Source organism: Tachypleus tridentatus, chromosome 9 (assembly GCF_004210375.1).
Source record: "Tachypleus tridentatus isolate NWPU-2018 chromosome 9, ASM421037v1, whole genome shotgun sequence".
Taxonomy (NCBI): Eukaryota; Metazoa; Arthropoda; class Merostomata; order Xiphosura; family Limulidae; genus Tachypleus; species Tachypleus tridentatus.
In genome coordinates this window covers 42,826,293-42,846,778 of record NC_134833.1, presented here as the reverse complement: position 1 = coordinate 42,846,778, position 20,486 = coordinate 42,826,293, and the positions used below count along the sequence as shown (strand labels likewise).

The following is a 20,486-nucleotide window of genomic DNA, read 5'->3' as shown; positions in this document are numbered from 1 at the left end:
AAAACATGGTAGGAAAAATGGAAGAATTATGTCAATGTCTCAGAGGAGTAGGTACATCAGAAAGAAATTTCATTCTCTTCACTGACATTTTGCTACACAAGAGAACACACAAACATACAAAACAAACACAAACACACATTGTATGTAAACTAGTGTACAGATATATTCTGTATAGAATATATGTATATTATTATAATGTATATTACAGATAAATAGACAAAACAAGAAAACATCACGTAACTCTATTTGTCCATTCAACACAAGTTACAACATTTAATCTTGTTCCTAAAATAAGCTTCCCAGTGAGTCATTGCAAAAATAATTGTTAAAGGTTCCTTTTTTTTCTAAAAATATAGAGAAAATTATAGTTTTACATGTAATAACTTATATTTGAAATAATAATATATGTACAGTTCCATACTCACACGTAAAAATTCCACAAACTCCATTAGTCTGTGTGTGATAACAAAGATTTTACCATGCAAGTTCTGATAATAAAGGCTGAATTACACCTTCACACAGAAATGCTGTTACAACATTTTTGGATAAGAATATATCTCATTTACTTTCAAATTACTAGGTTTTTAACCAAATTTGAACACCAAATAAAGAAAATAAACCACAAAAACAAATATAAAGGTTATTATACATTTGTTTCACTGGGAGGCCTGCTAAAATGTTTACAGAAACACAAATTAATAAGACTGAACATTCATTCTACATTTTTCTGAATTGTCAAGGAATCCTCTGTCACTGCCTCTCTTCTGCTTTCAGTATAACATCTAACTGATTGAGTTATATATATCAGAATTATGGATGAATATATTTCATAAGTTATTATTTTAGTTGGCAGACTAAAGAACTGTTTAAGAAATAAATTACAGTTTGAATTTCATAACATTTCATGTGTTTTTGAAATTTTAACTCATCTCAGAGTAACTGTTTGAATTCTAATCTAACATGCATGACTATATTTCTAATGCTAGCAAGATAAATAGCTAACAATAATAATCACAGAACTGACCAGCATAATAAATCCATTTTTGAAAAGCAAATGCTCTTCCTAAACTTTGACTGATATAAGAAGTTAGTCCAAGGATTCCAAGAACAGCATCTTTTACCACAAACACTTTTGTTAAAAGTGGAATTAATCCACTCATTATAACTGCACTAAGAATGGTAAAGATGGTTGAAACATTGGAGTATTCAGTAACATCCCAGTTGTACATCCTTTGGGCATACAGATACCCAATTGTAGAGTTTCCTATGTAAAGAAAAGTCATATTACAGCAGTATTTTCAGGAAAAAATTAGAGCAAATGAAACCTACCTAAATGATTATGTCTACCTTAATGTTTATAATTTACCTTGCCATCTCATTCTTTGTAAAAAATAAAACACCTTATATGCACAGAATTATAAAATTACTTTTTCAGATATTAATAGATGTATAATGAAATGACATACAATAACCTGAATAGCTACAAAATTGCTAGGGGAATTTGAGAAGTTATAAATTTGTGTTACTGCATATGAATTATAATTTAATCTCACTAAAGCTTTCATGATAAGATCACAATAATCTACAAACAAGATCAAGTATTATGCACAGATAAACTATGAAACATTCTATAAGGAATCACAATCACTTAACAAAATCAATTACACACTAATTTAAAATAGTTTTGTGCTTTAATTTTATTTTTTGTAAATATACATGGTACACAGACAGGAATATGCAAAGACACATTAAAAATTATACATAACAACAACTGTATAACAACATATAAACACATTCTACATTATAGCAGTTCAAACAACTATGGACCATTTTGTCCTTCAACACTGATCTGTAGGATAAAAATTTAAATCTATCTTTTACTTTCCAGGAAATTATCTACTATCCTTTAAAATTGAAATGGTTAAGAAAAAATTGGGAAATTTAAAAACAATAAGGCTCCTGAGGTATATAATATTTCCCTAAGGATTTTGAAGGAGGTTAAAGATTGTATATATGAGCCACTTACTACTGCTTCTGTCAGTCCTTGAATAGTGAGCAGGTGCCAGTGGATTGGAAGTTAATTAATGTAACTCCTCTTCTCAAGGAAGGTGATAAAAATTGTCCCAGTAATTACAGACCCATTAGTCTTACATCTCCCATAATTGAAGCAATTTGATGAAAGAACCTACTTATCCATTGGACATGGAGGGATATTTTAAGTATTGTAAGAATACCTGAAAAAACATACAAAGTCTCATGTTTTTGGAGTTAAAAACCAGTTCTTTCTGGCAATGTTTAAGATCAGACAACCTGTACCAGCTTTTTCAGAAACCAAGAACCAGCCTACTGCAGTTGTACTACTGCTCTACCATTATTAGCAGGAAAGTTTTCTAAGTTTCAACTGGCATCTTCTATAGTCTAACAATATCCAGTATATGACATAAGTAATACAAGTTCTCTAGCTAAAACTGGATTATGTTGTTATATATTTTATGTAATACTTTAGTGGAGAATTTTTTCAACACTGTGTCAGTATTAAAGAATCTGATAGAAAGTTCACTTAATGAACAATTATATGATCAAAACCAAGACTTTGATATGGTCGATGAAGATTGATTGATTGATTTAGTGTTTCATGGCACAATGCAGCGAGGCTATCTGCGCCAGACATTCGGTAAAAATGTAAAAAAAAAAAAAAAAAAAATAAATGTAGTAATAGACATAAATGGAAATGAAGGTAAAACAAAAAAGTATAAAACCAATGTTGACACCAAGTCTACAATGTTAAGATAGAAGGCAGAGTATAAGAAGTTGTAAGGTATTTACTCTAGCAAAAAGGTAATGATCATAACCCGCCAGGAAGACTAACAGGTAAGTTCAAGAACCACCGTCAGTCACCTGAAGTTGGTCTTTCCAGTCCTGGTTCTGGGTTATGTGTCATAGCAACCAGTATCAAAATGTAAAAGAATAGAAGTTTTAAAAGATACATTGCAAAATTGTAATAATGAGTAACCAAATGTCCAGTAAAAAGATAAAAGTTAAGTAAATGGAGTAAAATTTGTAAAAGTAATTGAAGATAAAAGCAAAACGGCAATTAAAACAAAAATGGCGTAAAAACCAATGTTGACATCCAGTCAACAAAGTTGTAAAGGACTACCTGTAGCAGAATGGTAATGATCATAACCCGCCAGGAAGACTAACAGGTAAGTATAAAAACCACCGTCAGTCACCTGAAGTTGGTCTTTCCAGTCCTGGTTCTGGGTTATGAGTTAATACAGCCAGTACTAAAAAGTAAAGTAGTAAAAGTGTGAAATGATATGCAGCAAAAGTATAATAACAACTCGCCAGGACGACTAACGAGTTCAAACGGATAGTTCAAACAGTAGCGTTAGTCACCTGAAGTTGGCCTTTCCAGTCCTGGTGTCGAGTTATTTAATGTTCTGGCCATTGTCCAATGTCAAATTGAATGAGAGAGATTAAAACTGTAAAAAAGGAACCACAATTAAAAAGGTGTAATGAATAAATATGCAACACTTAAATGAGATTAAAAAGATTAATGGCCATTAAAAAATTAAAAACATTATCAAGGTGGACAGAGTCACCATCACCAATAACTCTGTCCAACGTTACAGACTGACCCTGGGAAAAAATATGTTTAAAATATTGCCGTTGTTGAGAATTGTAACTATGGCAAGAAAGTAAAACGTGGCTGATAGTGATTTGAGTGTTACACAAACTACACATTGGTGCATCAGTTCCAGATAAAAGAAAATGATGAGTTAAAAAACTGTGACCAATGCGTAGCCTAGTGAGAACAACTTCCTCCTTCCGAACTTTACGGAAGCTAGATGGCCAAAGTCCAATTTTGGGTTTGATTTGAAAAAGTTTGTTGTGGCGTTGCTCACTCCAAGTGGACTGCCAGCTGGCACGGAGCCAAGCCTTGATGACAACACCATAGTCCATGTACGGAATAGGCATAGGAGTGATGGTGCTGAAGCAGACATATTTAGCTGCCATGTATGCAAGCTCGTTCCCGCAAATACCAACATGGCCTGGTATCCAGAAAAACTGGATTGAAGTAGCTGCCAATGAGAAATGGGCCAGTTGGTTTCAAATATCAGCAAGAATAGGATGTGAGCTAACGTGTAGCGATTCCAAGGCAAGTATAGAACTAAGCGAATCAGTATAAATAGTGCAGTTGGAGTACTGCTCAGCTGCAATATGATCCAGGGCAAGAGATATGGCATACAGTTCAGCAGTGAACACAGAAGCTGTAGAAGGGATTCTGCGCACAACTACTGACCCATAGCAAACCATAGCAGAGCCCACTGAATTACCTGATTTGGAACCATCTGTATAAATGGGAACTGAATGATTGTTTGAAAGATATTCATTGAATAAAAGACGGTACTTCCAATCTGAAGTATTTGCATTTTTTAGATGACTGAAAGAAAGGTCGCATTTGGGGGCTGTAATCAGCCATGGTGGGATGGGCCGACCTGTGGAATCTGCAATGTTATCCAAGGACAGACCCAATTCATCCAATTGCGCCCGGATGCGAAGGCCAAACGGAGCAATGACAGATCGTCTGTTCTGAAAAAGTACTGCCCACCGAGGAAGGAAACCACATTTCCAGGTGGGATGCTTTGGTAAGGAATGAAGTTTCAAAGTATATTGTAAAGATAGTTGCAAACGGCGAAGGTGTAGAGAAGGTTCATGAGATTCAATGTATATACTTTGAACTGGAGAGGTACGGAAAGCCCCAGTGCAGAGTCGAAGTCCTTGGTGATGAATAGGGTCCAGCATCTTTAAGGCCGAGGGTCTGGCAGAGCCATAGACCATTGATCCATAATCGAGTTTCGATCTAATAAGAGCACGATATACCTTTAACATTGAACAGCGATCTGCCCCCCAACTGGTAGAAGAGAGAACACGGAGGATGTTCAGTGCTCTTGTGCATTTGACCCGAAGCTGCTTTAAGTGTGGTATAAAGGTCAGTTTACGATCAAAGATAAGCCCCAAGAACTTGGTCTCTGGGACCACTGGCAGCAAAACTTCACCGATATGAAGTTCAGGATCAGGGTGAATACCCGTCGACGGCAAAAGTGCATGCATACAGTTTTGAGAGAGAGAAATTAAAGCCGTTCGCCAGAGTCCACTTCCATTACACAATTGAGGCGGTTTGTAGTTGCCGCTCAATATATCTCATGTTTGACGACTGACATGAGATGTGAAAGTCGTCGACACACAGCCCATTCGCAACAGTGAGAGGGAGTTGTTCAGTGATGGCATTTATCTTTATACTGAAGAGTGTAACACTCAATACACAGCCTTGAGGGACTCCAAGTTCCTGTACAAAAGAACGGGAAAGTGTCGAACCCACACAAACTTGGAATCTCCTGTCCATTAAAAATTTTTTAATAAATATGGGTAGATGGCCACGTAACCCATATGTATGGAGGTCTCACAAAATGCCATACCTCCATGTTGTTACGTAAGCCTTCTCTATGTCAAAGAATATTGATACAAGATGTTGGCGGTTGAGAAAGACTTCTCTGATAGATGTTTCAAGACGAATTAGGTGGTCTGTGGTGGAGTGCTGTCGATGGAACCCACACTGGGTGGGTGAGAGGAGGTTGTTTGATTCAAGGAACCAAACAAGACGAGCATTAACCATCCTTTCTAATGTTTTACAGAGACAGCTCGTCAAAGCAATTGGACGGTAGTTTGAAGGAATCTTGGGATCTTTCCCTGGCTTAGAGAAAGGTAAAATAATAGCCTGGTGCCAGGCATCAGGAAAAACATTCTCCTGCCAGATCCGGTTGAAAACAATCAGAAAGACATCAAGAGAAGCAGGAGATAGATGGTGCAGCATGTCATAATGAATATCATCAGGTCCAACAGACGGAACTGGCAGACCGATGAAGGGCCATTTTTAGTTCCACCAGGGTAAAGGGACAATTATAGTCAAAGAAACAGTCAGTTCGAAAGGAAAGAGGTGATTGCTCTGCCCGAGTCTTGATGGCCAGGAAGGTGGAGGAACAAGCAGAAGTGCTAGATACCCAGCAAAAGCTTTCACCTAGAGTGTTAGAGATGTTCCGAACATCAGTCACCTCCTGACCATCAGAGAGTAAGATCAAGAGGGGGACAGAATTGTAGTGCCCATTAACCTTTCAAATCCTGTCCCATATGATCTTGGAACTGGTGGTAGAAGATATGCTGGTTGTGAACTTAATCCATGATTCCTTCTGGCTTTGACGTCTTACCCACCTAGCACATGCACGGGCCCGTTGGAAAGCAACCCAGTTTGAAAGTGTGGGATATCTACGAAAAGTATTCCAGGCCCACTTTTGAGCCTTCCGTGCTAAGTGGCAAGCAGGATTCCACCACGGACGAGGATATCGTGGAAAACGTGTCGAGGTTTTAGGAATACACTGAGCAGCTGCATGTGTAATACAGTCAGTTACCACTGCTACACAGTCGTCTATTGATGGCTGATTTATGATGGCAGGATCTAGTTCTGCGAGAGCAGTGAAAGTGGACCAGTCTGCCTGATCCAGCTTCCACCGGGGCACGCGGGTAGGGTGGCATCGACCACGGCCAGTCTCTCTCAAAAGGATCGAAAAATGATCACTGCCTAGTGGATTACTGTCAACCCTCCATGAAAAATGGGAGAATAATGAAGGGGAGCAAACTGAGAGATCAATAGCGGTAAAGGACAGACTAGGTGCATGAAAGTACGTGGAAGAACCAGCATTGAAAAGAGAAAGATTGTGATCAGAGAGCATCCGCTCTACAGATCGGCCCCTCCCATCAATAATAGCACTTTCCCAGAGGGGATGATGTCCATTAAAATCCCCCAGGATTAGAAATGGAGATGGCAACTGTTCAACGAGAGCATCAAGATCTGATTGATCATATGTCTCTCCATGGGACAGGTACAGAGAACAAACAGTGATGGTATGACCCAAGGAAACACGGATGGCTACAGCCTCCAAGGGTGTGTTGAGTGACAAAGACAGGGTGGGCACGTGTTGATCAACCAACAGTGCCACCCCTCCATGTACTCAACCATCACACAACCTGTCATTTCTGTACAGAGAAAACTGCCGAATGGAGACAGTATCAGCAGTTTTGAGAAATGTTTCTTGTAAAGAAAGACAAACAGGATGGTAGGAAGCAATCAGCGTTTTGATATCATCCAGATTAGAACGTAAACCTCGACAGTTCCATTGTATCAAGGTGGCCATTTTTTAAGAACGGGTAGGTGAAGTGGCTGGAGAACCCTTCGGTTTACGACCACGTCTTTTTTCTTTACTGTCTTTAGTTGGAGGAGGTCTATCAACCTCCATGGATCCTGCTCTGGGTCGGGTGGGCAGGTTTTTGTTATTGGAAGGGGAATCCAGTGACTGAGGACACGAACGAATAATTGTTTTGTTTCTTGTGGTGGGAGAAAAAGATGTATCAGAAGAAATGCCTGTATTTGAAACTGAAGAACGTGGATCTTGAGGTTTGTTGGAAGGTATGGGAGGAACAGAGATGGGTGTGGAAGTCGATTCATCAACCTTTTTTAACCACAGAGGTCAAAAGGCTTTTCATTTGTTTTGAAAACGATTCTCTTGGAGGCACAGAGAGATCTGTCTGCACTCCCACTGTAGTTGTGGAATGAAGTGCAGCAGCATAGGTCCGAGATGGAGTTGTGGACAGCAATTTCCGAGCCTCAGGATAACTAATGTTATGTGTCGTTTTCAAATGCTGCACCTCTTTTTCCTCCATTTTGGGCAAGAATGAAAGTAAGAGGGGTGAGAACCATTGCAGTTTATGCAATGTGGGTTCATGTCACAGTCATAGGCACCGTGGTCCTTGCCTCCACAACGAGCACATGTCAGGGAACCACGACAAGATGTCTTTGAGTGGCCGAATCTCTGACAGTGGAAACATCGAAGAGGGTTTGGTAGGTATGGCGAACCCTGCAATGAGATAACCTGCCTTGATGGTGGCAGGTGCACGTGGTGAAGTAAATGTTAAAACGAGGGTATTTGTTGGCAGTGTAACTCCATCTTTGCAGTGGAGATGCCTCACTGCAGAAACTCCTTGAGTGGAGAGACCAGCGAGAACCTCTGACTCAGGAACGTTCTTCAAATCCCTTTCAACAATAACTCCTCGTGAAGAATTCAAGGTAGCATGGGGTGTAACCTCAATAGGTATATCCCCAATTGCCTTTGAATTCAAGAGGAGTTCACTGTGTTGGGATGTGGATGTTTCAACCAATATGTCACCAGATCGAAGTTTCTTTACTGACTTTGGAGAGCCAGCAAGTCCCTCTAGTCCCTTTTGAATAAAAAAAGGGGACATTTGCCCTAAAGGTTTTTCCCGAAAGAGAATGTAATATAAGAAAATGAGGTACGTGCATTACTGATGTTGAAGATTGCTGTTCTGAATATTCAAGACGTGGTCGCTTACCCATTGACTGTTTTTTTACAATTTTATTTAAATTTTTTGGAGGATCCATAGGAAAAAGAAAAAATTTCGGTACCCACTGACCCCACCCACCATGGAGCCCTACAAGGGGATGCACTACAAAGTCATGCAAGGACAATGCAGCAACGCCAGGGTTTTGTGAGCACTATACTCAAACACCAGCATCAGGCACAATGTCCACAACACCCGTTGAGAACTTCCAACACTGGTACTTGGTTGACTCTAGCCCAAGTGGACCAGCCGATTGACCCAAGGGGGGTCACCCAAAGGCCACCCGTCTACAGGAATTCGAGGCCAAAGTGGTGTGTTAGGGTTGGACCCCTCAACCACCAGGATCCTCTCCTCCCCTTCACGGGTCGCCACGCACGGCAAACACGTGAGTGGATGTTTAGATCCCAGAGAAGGTAATAAGATAGAATAGAACCTTCCCTGGGAGGTCCCCTCACCACGTACAGGAATCCACACCGAGGGGGTCGATGAAGAACTATTTCAAGACAATTTCAGAACTATAGTTGTCAATGAATATGTTGATATATTATATATAGATGTAGAATAAAGTACTGTACATTGTTTATATCAGTCTCCAAGTTGATTCTTTGTTTCACATGTAAATTCCAAAGATGGTGGACTGTACCCACCCAGCTACCAAAAAACTGTCTTCCTGGAATTTAAACAAATGCATTTGGGGCCTGTGCAAAGTTGAACCCAAATGAGTGGCCTTCTCTTGCTCACCTTTTACACTACCATGATACCCAAGATGGAAAGACTGTCATATTAGAATAAGTTAAGATCTCTGAATTTGATAAGATTGAATTGTTTAAGATGGTTAATGGAAATAATAGTGTTGATCCATCATCTTTTAGTATGATTAGTAGTGAAAATGGTAGGTCTAAAAGACACAAATAAGTTTCTGAAGAGTAAGATTTATTTTCAGCTAAGACAACTTTATTTTTCCAACAGAGTAACTAGCCATTGGAATGGATTGCTTTCAGATTTGGCAGAAATAGTAAATTTAAGATAAGGCTTGATAAATATTTGAATAATGAAGGCTAGCTTTGATATTTTTCATTTTCAATGAATAGTTTAGTTTAACGGGTGGGATAGTATATATGAACCACAATGTTACTCATTGTCATTAAAATTTCAGATTTATAAGACATATTACTTGTTTTGTATATATTTTCATTAGGTTTCATTAAATTATTTCACTATATTTCAGTACTTTTTTTCAAAAAACAAAAAAATATACAAACATACTGATCTTTTTACAGGTTGTTTAAAAGAAATTTACAGGATTCATTTCAGATTTAAATACTGTAAATCATGATACTTGAACTTATTATCATTGGAACTGTCTACTCTTTTGCCAAATGTTTATAATTTCCATATCTCAAATTTATTTATTTCTAAAAACTTTTATTTATGTAGATATAATAAAAAAGTGTTTTCTTACCAATGTAGGAAACTACAATAAAACACATTGAAATTATCAGCAACAGTATTCGAACACGTGCATTACCAGGTCGCATTTTCAGACAAGAGTAAATGCTTGCTTTCCAGTCAGATATATTAAAAATGTCCAAAATTTTCCTTTTAAAGCTTGATTTATCTTCCAACAACAAAGAGTCTTCTAAGAAAAGCCAAATATACAAAATAGCAAGGAGTAAGATAACAGCAGAAGTTCCAAAAACAGCATTATAACCCCAGTACTTGAAGATTTGTCCACCAGTTAAAGTTCCAATAGGAAGTCCCAAAGCAAAAAACAAATCTGCAACACCATATCGAAATGTTCGAGATTTCGACGATGAAACATCAGTGACATAGCTGTAAATACCAGTAATGACACAACTGAATCCACCAAATATACCTCCACTAAAATAAGCCAGCAAAATATAAACTGAGGGAATTTGAAAATAAAGTGCTAGAAATATACATAGAATATTTTCTATCACCATTCCAAACAGTGGTAATATCATGGGAATTTTACGGCCATGTTTATCACTCCATGGTCCCATCATGATAGTTACAATGGCACCAGGTATGGTTGCTATTGCTATTCCTAGCATTTGATAGTTGTTGGCCATTTTCTGTACAGGAGCTTCATGGATGCTATCATTCCTCAGATCTTCACATGTTGTTATATTCAGGTCTGTATATGTCTTTAACAGTAATAAATCTTGAAAAGTTACAGATTTCATGTTGACACCAAACATGAAAAGAAAAACAAATGGTTCTACAAAGAATGTCTTCATAATGTTTACCTACTTAAATCCTGCATTGCTTAGTAAATATACATATGATGAAGACAACTAGAGAAACATCATTTATATCCACAGTTTAATTCATTGTCTTTCTACAACTCCATCTCTACTTTCAACACTATTTTTATCTTCCAGTTCAATGATCATAATACAGCTCCATTTCTGTAAGTAAAAGAAACATATTATTTTTCTTTATTTTTTCTCATTTTTATAAACTTCATATGTTTTTGAGTCTGTATGGAATTTAAATTTGCTTATCACAGACATACAATATATTTAACTGATACACACATTTTAGCCAGAAAAAAACCAAACAAAATAATAGCTTAATCTACTTTATTATAAGTTGCAAGTTTCATTTAAGTGAAGAAACTTGTCACATTCATTAATGGTTTTCAGTGGTTATTTAACCAATACATACAAACACAGTTTTCAGTTTGAGTTGCAAAATTTAGCTGTGTATCGAAATGTATACATTACATTAATTTGAAATTAAGCAGAATTAAATTAACATCCACAGGATTACATTGTGAATAGGATTATTTATTAGTTTCTCTTGAATGTTTTAAGTTTTTACACACAAACAGTTTTCCTTGGATGTTTTCAAAATATTGGTTGATTTAGACCTACTTTGCATAATAGACCAAAGTTGCAACAATTTCTGTTCTCCTAAATTTACTGTTTTTATATCAATTAGTTGTAATACTGCACCAAACTTTAATGTATGTAATGATGATTTTACCTGCTAAGTTACAAATTCTTACTTAATCAGAATAAAAATGTTTTGAACCTTACCTAGTTGTTTCACAAATTACAACTGTACATACAAGTGAAATGACTATCTTATAAGGGACAATGTACAAAATAATATTTCATAAAGTATAAATTAAAATATTGTGAGATATGTATAGAGTGGTTTATTTTTCTTGGAAAATGAATTTCCAATACTAATTCTGGTCACACAGTTAAAAAACAGAAATGCATGAAATTCCCTTAACCTTTTCCCAGCTGCAGTGAATGGGTTAATTCTAAAATAAAGCTAGGTACTGTTGCACCATAATATACCGAAGGCAAGTTGCTTAATCAGAAATTATGCAGATGCAATGTATTACATTCTAGGGTGAAATGTTATAAATCAAAAGTTTTTAAAAATAGAATTAGTTTTCCAATACAAACCACAATTTTATGAGGATTTCTGTTGGTTATGAATTGTAATTCAACTTTTTTTTAGGCTTTTTGATAGCTAGTTTCTTTAATTCTTACATCTTGCTCATTGTTGGAATTATATAACATCATAAAGTCCTTTCATCTGTTGTCCCATCACACTCTCAGACTAGATGTTAAAAAATATTAAAATCATTATCAATACTAGGCTTCAGGTGTCCTTTATATGCTGTTTTAATTAAAGTTTTCAAAGTTTATTTTTAAGACATGATAAGTTTAATTGTTAAACTTTGGTTGTACTTTGATATAATTGTTTTTTGAACTTTGTCAATTGCATCTAGAGATGTGTTCAAAATAAATTGTAGCTGATCCCAAATAATCTTCTCCATATCAAGAGCATTTTATCTAAATGTATTGTTAAAGCCTATTAACTTCCTAAATTGTACATTATGTGTGTCAACAAGATAAATACAACTTCCTCACTTGGAGGAGAATTAATGTGCTAAGATTATCCAAGAATGTTAATACGCAGTATTTACATGACAGAAAGAGTTTTGACTTTGTATACTTAGATTTTTAAAAAGCTTTCTATGAAGCATCACAAAGAATATTAGTTAAGAAAATCACTTCTAGTTGTTGAGGATAGATTAATACTTAGATTTTTAGTACATTTGGAAGAATTTGTTTGTTTTTTAATTTTGCACAAAGTTACTCGAGGGCTATCTGTGCTAGCCATCCCTAATTTAACAGTGTAAGACTAGAGGGAAGGCAACTAGTCATCACCACCCACCACCAACTCTTTTACCAATGAATAGTGGGATTGACCATCACATTTTAACGCCCCCACAGCTGAAAGGGTGAGCATGTTTGGCGTGATGGGGATGCAAATCCGCGGCCCTCAGATTACGAGTCGCACGACTTGACACTCTTGGCCATGCCAGGCCTACATTTGGAAGAAAGAAAACACACAGGTATTATTAATGGAGTCCAGCCAAATTTATCCCATTGCTAGTCAAATGCATCAGTGTTCAATTCTCCAGCTTTTCTCCTATAAGCCTTTTTCATATTTTCATTAATGATATTGATAAAGATACCATCATGAAAGTTTGGGGATGAAAATAAACTCTTGGGTATTTCTAGCTGTAGAGAAGATGTTAAAACAACAAAGAATAACAATGGTCAACTGGTAAGTTGAACAAATTTGAAAAATGGCCACTAATAACAGAAAGAAAAAGATTTGGATTATCGTAAATTGGTTTATACATTTAATTTAGATAAGAATCCACTGTGTAGTCTTATATCAGTGGTGGAAAAAAGTTTTTGAAAGTTTAATAAAAGATGCTTTGCAGAATCATTCAATAAAGTTTAACATTTCATTAGACAGTTAACATAGTTTCATTAACAGACAAACTTTTCCTTACTAATCTTTTGGCATTCTTTGAATTGGTTACTGGTTATGTAGAAGATGGTGGGGATGTCATAGCATTCTTACCATTAAATATGAAAAAAAAATGATGCGACAACAATGCCAATTCCCTAATAATCTTCTTTTTTTTTTTAATCAGTGTAATTTCTGAAAGTAAGGAACCTGAGATTGTACAGTACTCCATATGTAGCCCAACCAATAACCTATACAATGACATTATAACATCTTTAGTCTTGTATTCAGTATTTTTGCAGAGACAATATAAAACCTTATTTCCATATTAATTTAAATAGCAATATCTGTACTCTTTCCAGCATGTTGACATCCTTCCTACAGTAAAGAACTAAAACTTGCACAGTGTATCTGTGAGGACACACTGACACCTTGCCCAAAAGTATGGTAAATTTCTCACTTTTAGATTGAAATTTCCTGTAGATACAAAATTGAGAATCATGTTTTTTTGTTTTTTTCCCCACATCTAAACACTCAACATCTTAATATTGTGAGAGACACTTAAGTGTATGAATATTGCATGGAAACTAATATTCTACACTGTGGTAAAATAACTAAGACTGAATATTTCTATAATGTGATTTTTTTTTAAATTATACCATAGCCCTTTTCAGAGTGGACTCAAAGTATTAAAATAATTGACAATAAATGTTCTATAACAGATCTCCAAGGCAACCTTGAGTTATATTATTCTACTCAGAATAACGACCATTTATAACAAATCTTTGCTTTCCATTACTAAACCTTCTTCAAATTTCCTATCAGCTTCATCAACTTACTACTCAATTTATCATGAAAAATCTTATCAAAGGACTTTCTGACAGTCAAGACATTCATTGTAAAACACATACACACAAAAAGGTGAGAACCCTATGAAGGAAACTCCAGCAAAAAGTTAAAAAAAATTCTTTTCTAACACCATCTTAATCATAATTAACTAAATGTGACCTTTTCAAACACCTTAGCTAAATCAGTATGAATAACAGCTTTTAACACCTTGCTAACAGTACAAGTGACACAAAAAAATATAACACAGTATCTCTATATTTTCCCTTGGTCCTTTCTTTTTTTTTTTTTCAAGCAAACATTGGTAATATTCCATTACCAAGAATGTCCAGAGCATTACAAAACTTCTAAATAACAATTAAAGCCTCCAGTAGCTCTTACAAATTTCTTAAAGGATTTGAGATGTGAATCAATTCCATACTTTAACTTCTGTAAAATAATTTTTTTCAGTATTAATGGAATTTAGGGGAAAACATCTTACCAGCTTTACATATTCATTAATACAGCAAGTCAGCTATATTTCTTTCTTTCTTTCCATTTTCAAGTTTTATGAGTATAATAGTATTCATTAGCCTCTTTTAACAATAACATAATAAAAAAAGCAAACAAATAAAGTTTGATAACTGTTTGTTTAGAATTAAGCTCAAAGCTATACAATGGGCTGTCAGTGCTCTGCCCACCATGGGTATTGAAACCCAGTTTTTAGTGTGTAACCCTGCAGACATACCACTCTGCCACTAAGGGGCCATCCCATAAACAATAATTCTGTTAGATAAGTAAAAAATGGAATCTAAGCTCTTTTTCCAAATCTTAAATTTTTGTCCTTTTGTCTACTATTTTCAGAATACAGCACCAAGAAAGCTGATGCCTTTATCCTACTGATCCCCTGAATAATTCTGAAACTTTAATATCTATTACAATGTCATAAATTAACTCTTAATATTCCACATTTGAGTGATATATAATCTCTTTTAAAATTCCACCAAAATCAAAATGATAGAAGTTTCTTATTATTATTACATTGATACAAAATTGTGACACAACAGAAATTAATGTATTACAAAACATTTCAAAAAGTCGCAATCAACCTTGGAAACTAGCACAAAACAGTCAGAAGCACCTCACAAGAACAATACATAGTAGCACAAGCAACTTAAAGAAAGTTTATGTGTTCTTAAAAACCTATATGAAAACTTCAGTGCATTTCATAGAAATATGACACACACTAAAGCAAATAAACATTGTGGAATTTAATAAACTCAAAAAAATTAAGGTTATCCAAGCCATCTCTCAGAAATATTTTACATACAAATTTACATGTGTGTGTGTGTGTGTACATTTCGAGAGAGGCACACACATTACAAACATATATTTATAAATACAAATATAATTCAATAACAGCAAGAAACCTGTGGGCCCATCTAGTTTGTCCCATTTACTAAACTCAATATGAAAGTAAAACACTCAAAGCCAACCCTTATCATCAAAATATCAAGCTTTCCCTTAAATTACTTCCATCCACCACCTATGAAGAAAAACCATTCCAAAAGTCAACTATCATGTTAGAAAATTATAACTGTAAATTAAAAACGATTCCTACTGTGACAAAACTTCTTTTTATGTCCCTTACTTCTATCCTTTTCACCATTAAAATATGATGTATCAGTACTATCAAATCTCAATGAACTCAATCATCTTAACTTTTATTTTTTTCCAGAAAAAACTGTAAAGGTTTCATCCTGTTCTTTATGACAACATTTACATCCCACATATCATCCTAATAATCCTGTTTTAACTCCTTTCAAGAACTCAAATGTCCTCTGCGTAAATAGCACAACAATGAAGGTTTCAATACTTAAATGAGGTACAACTAGTGACCTATACAATGAAATGATAGCCTCGCTAGGCTTGTGTTCGATATTTTTGCAAATAACCCAAATTCGTACATTTCCTACGTTTAACACACTGACTGCTCGGATGACTAGTTAAAAAAAACAACAAAACACTTTACATCAACTTTTCCCCATTATCTTCCATGATACCATCACTGTTATTGTTAAGATTATTCCAACCAAACTTATTACAATTTAAACTATGATAACTCACATGTGTTAATTTGATTTGTTTGTTTAAAGATAAGCATAAAACTGTATCAAAAACCATGTGTCCTCTGCTCACCACAAACCCGGTTTTCAGCGTTATAAATGTGGTGTGCCGCTTGAGGATGTATTACCTTGTTTTTATTATAACTGAAACAAATAATGGCCATTCTATCAACTCACTACATGCTCCAAGTCCTTTAGTAAATCAATAAACCTGAAATTAAAATCCTCCCCATGATTAAAATCTCGTTAGTTATCGTAATTTACGTTTCCCTACAAAGCTTCTTATCATTTTTTAAATTACATACTTTCGTTACTAAAAGATTGTAAATTACTTCCTTGTAGTAGTTTAGGCCTCCAAGTTAAAATTTAACACCGTAGTTAGTATTTTGTTCACCAACACCAATACTACAACTTTATACAAATTGCTTTCATAAATTATAATGATACATACCTCAAAAATTACTTACAATATCGTTCTACTTTACACATTTTATTATTACCATAAATATTATTCAGATTCACCATTACATCAAAAAATATTAAATGCATACTTTCAGATATTTTACATGTTACTTGTTTATAATTAAAGCGATGAATATTAAAATTCCAATTTTGAAAATCTTGTTCCGTGGGTCTTATCACACAACCGATAGCATAAATAACATACTGGTTAAACATTCAAGGCTCGTACACATACGACTCAAGGACATCCGGAAGATCCATTAAATGGGTCCAAACAGGTGAAAGTAGATTGAGTAAGGCGTGACGTAAGTCTATTAAGGCTACGTAATATTTGAGATGTCTGTTGATCACTCGTAGAAAGGTTGCCAATTCGTATATAGAAATATTTGAGTTGGTAACTTTATTCGTGTGTTGTTAAAAAATGTGTCACATAGTGTTATTAATAAGATATATAATTTGGGAGTTCATTTTTCTTAAAATTCTTGTTTGTGTTCCCTAAACAAATAAGGGAATTTGGTTTCACAAACAGTGAAGTTCGTTGTAATTAAAATTATAACATTAACTTAACTGTACGATTTATTTTATACTTATAACATTGTTTACGACCAGAATATTTCGCCTTAAACTTTATTGTTTAGATGGCTTAATTCATGCTGGTCTCTTTGTTTTAATTTGCAGCAATTTTTAAGTGTAAAATATTCAACTTCAAAATTCTAGCAAATCTATTCTTGTAAAAGTGTTCTGTCAATGGACTGGTTCCTATAGATTACTTGGTGAAAATACTGCGAGATTCACCCCACATAACAATGACGAATTAGTTTTATTTTACTTTATAACGTTTCTTTGTTTGTTTGTTTTGTGTTTCGCACAAAGCTACTCGAGGGCTATCTGTGCTAGCCGTCTCTAATTTAGTAGTATAAGCCTAGAGGGAAGGCAGCTAGTCATCACCACCCACTGCCAACTCTTGGGCTACTCTTTTACCAACGAATAGTGGGATTGACCGTCACATTATAACGCCCCCACAGCTGAAAGGGTGAGCATGTTTGGCGCGACTCGGGCGCGAGCCCGCGACCCTCAGATTACGAAGCGCACACTTTAACGCGCTAGGCCATGCCAGGCCCCCACTATCGTCAAAAGTTCACACACACGTTGTCACGTTTGCTGAAAACGTCGGCATATTTAATACTTAAAATACAACCTTTGAATGAAAAATATTCAAGCTTTAATAGAATAACAATATCTGCATGCTAAATATTTTATAAACAAACTAACTGGCATAACGTCTTTTTTGATTGACAGTGCAACAATACCGAATCACAGTATACCAGCGAAGAGTATATTGTTACTGATCCCTTAACGACAAAAAACGAGTTACTAGGCGTATTTTGTGATTGAAAAGTGTTCGTTTAACTTCTTAAAAGTTTGATCCATTTTGCAGAGTTTATTTGCCTATAATAGGAAATACTATACTTGCGTATTGAGATTGTAATCATATCGGTAAGATTGTTTGTATGAGATACGTGTTAAGAATTTCGTGTAAACCTAAAAGTTTACTGATAAAACATTCGTACAATAATGCAAATTAAACAGTGTAACACAGAAATAAATTTTGGGAGGATGGAAGGCTTATAAGAAAATTCCTTAATGTTCGACGAAGCCTAATTAAATTTTAAGTAATTCTCCTGTCATAAACTTCGATGTTACATAACAATACCGAGTATGATTGTTATCAGTGGAAAATAGTTAAACAGGATAAAGCTAGTGGTATAGTGATAATTTTAAAGGCTTATAACGCCAAAACCCCATACTACACAGATAGCCCATTGTGTAGTTTTGAGTTTAACTACAAAGTAAAATAAAGCCGTGAACTTTTAGGAAGTGGTTTTTAAAACCGATTAAAACATAATCATATACTAGCTTTTTATGTCTCGTTACACTACACACGCCTATCAGAAATATGCAGCAACTGTCATCTTATTAATCACGTTCTTATTTAACCGAGTAATGGATAATCTGTATAAGCTGTACAGTTTGTTCAATATCTGTCATAATTTAAAGGCCAGCTTCCTATCCAATTAGGAGGTTGAGTGTTCACGAGGTAGAAGGACAATATTCGGGATTATTCAAGAGGGTTGGAATTTCCCCAAACCAGTCTAATTGGTAATAAGTAGAAAACCGAATAATGAACTGGGTTTAATATTTCTTTGTAGAATCTTAAGTCGTGTATCTCCTGCTTATTTGTTTATTGATAGGCACAAATCTGTACAATATGAAATCTGTGGTGTGCCCACCGTAGGTGCTGAAACCCAATTTTTAGCGTGGTTTAGACATACTGCTGAGCCACCGGAACAGGGGGTGTCCACTAAATAATTCAAAATAATATATTAATAGCATAATTGTGAAACATTTTTCATTAGATTAAAATATCCACGTTTCTCTTCAGGATTCTAAGGTCCCCTCGTGATTCATAGATACTTCAATGTACCATTTAAATGTCTCCATTATCTGAATTATTCCTATAGGTATCTCATTGTGCAAATTCTTTATTTGATTTGTCTGTTGCTCTTTCCCAAACTTAATTAAATTTTTTTAAAGAACAAACAGTTTTGATTTTGCTTTTCAGATTATTTCTTCCTGTGTTCTTTTCATTCTCATAATTCTCCAGTATTCTTTAATATTTTTCATCCCACTGATTATTGATGTTTTATTTTTCAATTTAGTTCAATTCAGCTTTTTTAAAATTCTCAAACATGTATTTTTATTTCCATGTTTGTGTCGAAAACGGATATTTGGTAGAAGAACCTCCATATATCGTTCATTTAGTATGGGCCGGCATGGCCGGGTGAGCTAAGGTGTTCGACTCGTAATCTGATGAGACGCGAGATCGAATCCCCGTCGCACCAAACATGCTCCCCTTTTAAGCCGTGGGGGCGTTATAAAAATTTTAAAGTTGCAAGTCTATAAAGTTACCGCTGTACCCATCTAGGAACACAAATATCACGTTTCTGTGGACCAACATTTGGTGGAAGCCCCATAAATCACAGTTTATTTTGCAAGCTCCTCTTTTGTTGATTCATGACTTACTGTTTTTTAAGTAAACTAAATAAGAATTATATTTACTAGGGTAACATGTTAGAAATTGAATTCGAAGTTATCCATAAAATCTTCTTTCACCTCCTTACCTCGAAGATTTTTTTTCCCAATGTTGTGTTTTTATAAAGGCTCTTACATTTCTCATTTTATTTCTTTAGATAGGGTGTTCAATATGAAAATAAGTGAGACATCCATGTTTCCGAGCAGTTCCGCTCTTCTGTTATTGATCCTTTTGGCGTTGATACCAGAAGTTGCCAAACCTACTCAAACAACAACAAGGGAAACTGTTCAATTTGAGGTAAGTTAATGCAATTCCTAGTTTTACTAACATGATTTGAATAGGAGCAAGTGAGGTATTACTTCCAAAACTTCCTCATTGCGGTAATCATATAAAAGATTGCAATAATTAATTTACGTACAATCACTTTGACGAAACTACAGATTACTAAATGCATGAACAAAGATGTCTTTACCAGGAGAGCAATTTTCTTTGTATTTGTCATTAACAACAACAAAAAATACTGAAAGCATTGAACAGCTCAATTGCAGTACCAATTTTTAATCGTCGTATGAGAGACCTTGTCTTCACGTCCGTAAGATAGCTATAATTATTCTCTGGGGGAATGCAAAAAAGAGGCCTGGCATAGCTAGGTAGTTAAGGCACTCGACTCGTAATCTGAGAGTTCGAATCCCCGT

The 20,486-nt window shown here is 35.3% G+C and overlaps 1 protein-coding gene across 13 annotated transcripts in view; it reads right to left on the bottom strand.

Moving 5' to 3' along the window:
* Positions 1-17,049, bottom strand: part of LOC143225147 (lysosomal proton-coupled steroid conjugate and bile acid symporter SLC46A3-like) — a 43,756-nt gene extending 26,707 nt beyond the window's left edge. For 5 of the 13 annotated variants that reach the window (XR_013013639.1, XR_013013640.1, XM_076454031.1 and 2 more), the window contains exons 1-3: positions 16,687-16,896; positions 9,935-10,904; positions 1,025-1,264 (exon numbers count right to left, since the gene is read on the bottom strand). Coding sequence is in view for 11 of the 13 variants with exons in the window: in XM_076454031.1 (XP_076310146.1) it covers positions 1,025-1,264; positions 9,935-10,733 (1,039 nt within the window). In the remaining 2 variants the exon portion in view is untranslated. Of the gene's footprint in view, positions 1-1,024; positions 1,265-9,934; positions 10,905-16,236; positions 16,374-16,540; positions 16,616-16,686 lie in introns of those variants that run through there. The other 8 variants (XM_076454026.1, XM_076454034.1, XM_076454029.1 and 5 more) reach the window with 7 other exon arrangements.
* Between the last annotated feature and the right edge of the window lie 3,437 nt (positions 17,050-20,486).